Below are 3,586 nucleotides of genomic sequence, written 5' to 3' on the forward strand. Positions count from 1 at the left end.
GGCCCCGCCCCGCCCCGCTCGCGTGGCTCCCACGCTGCGTTTGCCTGGTGACTTAGGCAGCGGCGCGGGAGGGGGGGAGTGGCGCGTGATGCCCCGAGGGCTGCTGGGAGCTGTAGGCTTCACGCTCAGCCGTGGGGGGCGGGGCCGCGGCGCAGACTCGCTCTGGCTGCGGGCGAAGGCCTCGTGGACTGCGACGTCATAGGAGCCCCCCCGGTCCACGCGCTGCAGCGAGCGAAGTCCGTGTGGCCCGGAAAGGGCCGCCGTGCTCCCGCCGTCAGGTGACACGCCCTGCTCTTCCCTGCCAAGGCTGCTTGGTGGCTGGAATGGCGGAATGGTCACCGTCATCGGGCTGTAAATACCGGCTCGGAGTCTGCGCCGCCCCTCTGCTTTAGCGCTCTTGTGCAATTAACTGGTTAATTGTGCAATTGCCTGCAGACCAGCTCGGCCTAGGAATAGCTGCTGGAAGATAAAAAAAACTCCAACCAGCTCTGAAGTCACGCCTGGAAAACGTGTATTAGCTTGAGAGTGGGTTACTACTAGCTTCCATTTGCAGGTGTAGAGTGGTCTGCCCTGCAGCTAGGAGACCCATCAGCTGCCAAAGCTCCCAGCCACATTGGTGCACCCTGCCCCGTGTGAAACCCTGGGGATTTCAGCTGCCAGGGGCTCTGGAGCATGAGAAACCCCCCAGGCCAGAGGATTCCCCACCCCCCACCCCAGGAGTGCAGGAAACCCTTTGTGATCTGGCCTGGTGGTGTGTGCCGAGCCCCTGTGGCTGGGAGCCCTGCAATTGTGGGGGCTCCCAGCTGCAGAAGCTTGCTTTTTACTGGTGCAGAGGGAGCCTAGAATTGGGCTGAGGGGATAAGGTATGATGGGATCTAATGCACAATCCCACAATCATGTCTCCTGCCATCCATGTATGGCACAGCAGAAGGTGTGATCATGTGAATTGTGCATTAGATCCTATTGTGCCTTTACCTGCATGTGTACAGGGGACACGAGTGCATTGGGTGCTGCTGGGTTCTGAACAGTGGAAGAAAGAAAAGACAGGAAAAGGTGAACTGCCTTGGCATCTATGTAGTGTGCCTCCATCATCAGCACAAAGAAAATGTTGAGGAAATTATAAAAATCTCAGGATTATGTCTGTAAGGCAGCCTACCTTTAGTTATGTTCAACCTGGCTGCTGTCCTCATAAGGATGACAAGTAAAGGAAAAGAGAAGTAGTGCTAAACAGATTTTACAAAATAATTGCCTGTCCCCAGCTTGAAACCACAGTTGTATGGGACTGGAATTTGCAGCCAACCAACACCTGCATAACAACTGAATGGCTTTATGGCACCAATCACAATGTAGGCCAGAATAATACAAAACCAAGGCTGCTGGCAAGAACAGACTAATACAAAAGACATTACTTTTGTGAGCATTCTAGATTTATGGTTGGCACTGAGCAATGTTTGTCATGCTTCAGCAAGATGAAAAACCTAGTTAGCTGTACCATGTCACATTTCCTCATAAGCAGAAGTGTAAATGTTACTTAACTGATTTATAGTATGTAATGTGTAACCTAGATAAGCTCTGGATACAGAAGCCATATCATTTAACAGCCAAAGAATTTGATTTTATTAATAAATCATTAAATCAATGGAATGAAATTATCTACATATGCAATGTTTATACAGTTAAAACTAAATGACATAAAAGGTTCAAGGTGAGCTGGAATGTCTTCCATTGATAGTAAACCCAATTTAGATGTTTTAAATGCACACAACCTTTTCCTGTTTCTTGCTGTTTAGGTAGGTCTACAGGGGCATATGACCTCTCTCCTGCTTTTCTTTTCGGCACCTGAGAGATGTTGAAGGAGGGAAAAGGCAAAACTGATATTCTCTGCAAGTTTTTAAGGAGTTTGGTTAATCCTGTCCATCCCTGCACTCTTTTAGAAATTGAGGTGGAAAGACTACTAGCCCCTGGCACCTGAAAATAATGAACCCTAATATACTCTGAAACAGACATAACTTGAAAAATTCTGCAGAAGGAAGAACGGAAGCTTTTCATGGTTTATCTTAATGAGAATACAAACATTGCATGGAACAAATGTTAAGTGTGTGTAATTATCTTGCATGTTGGGAGTGGTGTTTTCAAGTCTGTTTAGCTGAGAACAGACAGCTTTCAAGCTGTTTTTTCTCTTTTAAGAACATACTTAGAGTTATTGGTCTTCAAATACAAAGAATACAGAGAAAAGGAGAAAAGGGGGTGTAATCTTGCATGTCATATAAGTGTAGTAAGAAAAAGGAAACCCTTGGAAATGTAAAGAGAAAAATCTCAAAACACAATTAAATAGGCCACTTTTTTTTAACCTACATACCTAAATAAGTTACCTGTTTGTTTTTTTTCTGGTGCTGTGGGGGCACAACTGAAAACTGGGAGGACCTTCAGTAATGACAATCAGTGATGCATCTACTCCTGTAAATTGGTTAATGCTGGGTATTTCTACGCGAGATTGCTTAACGCACACTGGACTAATTCTACTGCTCATTAGTGCAGCTGGCAAAAACCACACTACTGCACAGTAGATGGAATTCAATGAGCATTAAGCATCACACAAAAAGCATTCCTCTGTGCTAATATACAGTAGTGCCATTTATGCTGCATTAAATTAGTACCTATTATTGCAGGTACTAAATGCACCATAATTACAGCGCAGTATTGAATGTGTAGACACACCCATAGTGGCTTACAAACCAAGAGGGCCAAAAAAGTTTTTGAGAAGGTATTTCACCATAAGACTTTGTAGCAGATACAAATATGCAGTACTTTTGTATCTAGAGAAAACATGCACACTCACACTTTTGTAAGTTGGGATTTTGGGTATTTTACAGGAAAAAGATGGCTACATTGAATCAGGCTTAAACTATAAAATACACTCGTATCAGAATAACACTTTAGAAAGAAGAAGTCTGGTGGCCTGAGGTCAGGACCAGTAGTCAAGAATTTCCAAATCTTAGCTGAGGCCAGGATGACTAAGAATGATTCCCACATTCTTACCTCATCTCTGATACAAACTTCTTCTCAAGATTGCCTGGCCAATACGTTTAGAAGGAATCCCTATCTTTGACTGCTTCATTAAACATCACCTGAGTCTGATTTTCATGATTGGTGAGCACAGACAGCTTACATTGACTTCAGCTGATTGTTTCTGCTCAGCCCATCTGAAATCAGGCAGTAAGCATCAAATCAGTCCTGTCACAAGTTATTAAACATTTGAAAATCTGGTCTTTAAACTTTTGTTTTGCAAGTGGGATAGCAATACCACATCTAATGTATTATTACCTACTTCAAAGCTGTTGTGAGAATGTATTAGCTAATGTTTGTAAAACTTTTTGGAAATCAAAGTGCTATATACATTCCTAAGTATCATCTACACTGTACTTTGTTGTTCACACACACTGTTGGTGCATATATATCAATATAAGTAGTCTTACATAGTATTTTAAGCAATACATTTGACACATGCAAAAAGAATAGTATAATACAGAAATCCACATGTGCTAAAGTAGTAACATATAGAGCTTTGTTTACAGTAGCTACACTC

The 3,586-nt window shown here is 43.6% G+C and overlaps 1 protein-coding gene across 1 annotated transcript in view; it reads right to left on the bottom strand.

Moving 5' to 3' along the window:
* NFATC3 (nuclear factor of activated T cells 3) overlaps positions 1–2,439 on the bottom strand; it is a gene marked incomplete at its 5' end in the record, with an annotated part of 156,718 nt that extends 154,279 nt beyond the window's left edge. The window contains one exon of the mRNA XM_025198422.1: positions 2,373–2,439. Within this exon, the coding sequence (XP_025054207.1) occupies positions 2,373–2,439 (67 nt within the window). The remainder of the gene's footprint in view (positions 1–2,372) is intronic.
* Positions 2,440–3,586: the final 1,147 nt, after the last annotated feature.

The sequence above is a fragment of the Alligator sinensis genome, unplaced genomic scaffold (assembly GCF_000455745.1).
Source record: "Alligator sinensis unplaced genomic scaffold, ASM45574v1 scaffold97_1, whole genome shotgun sequence".
Lineage (NCBI taxonomy): Eukaryota > Metazoa > Chordata > Crocodylia > Alligatoridae > Alligator > Alligator sinensis.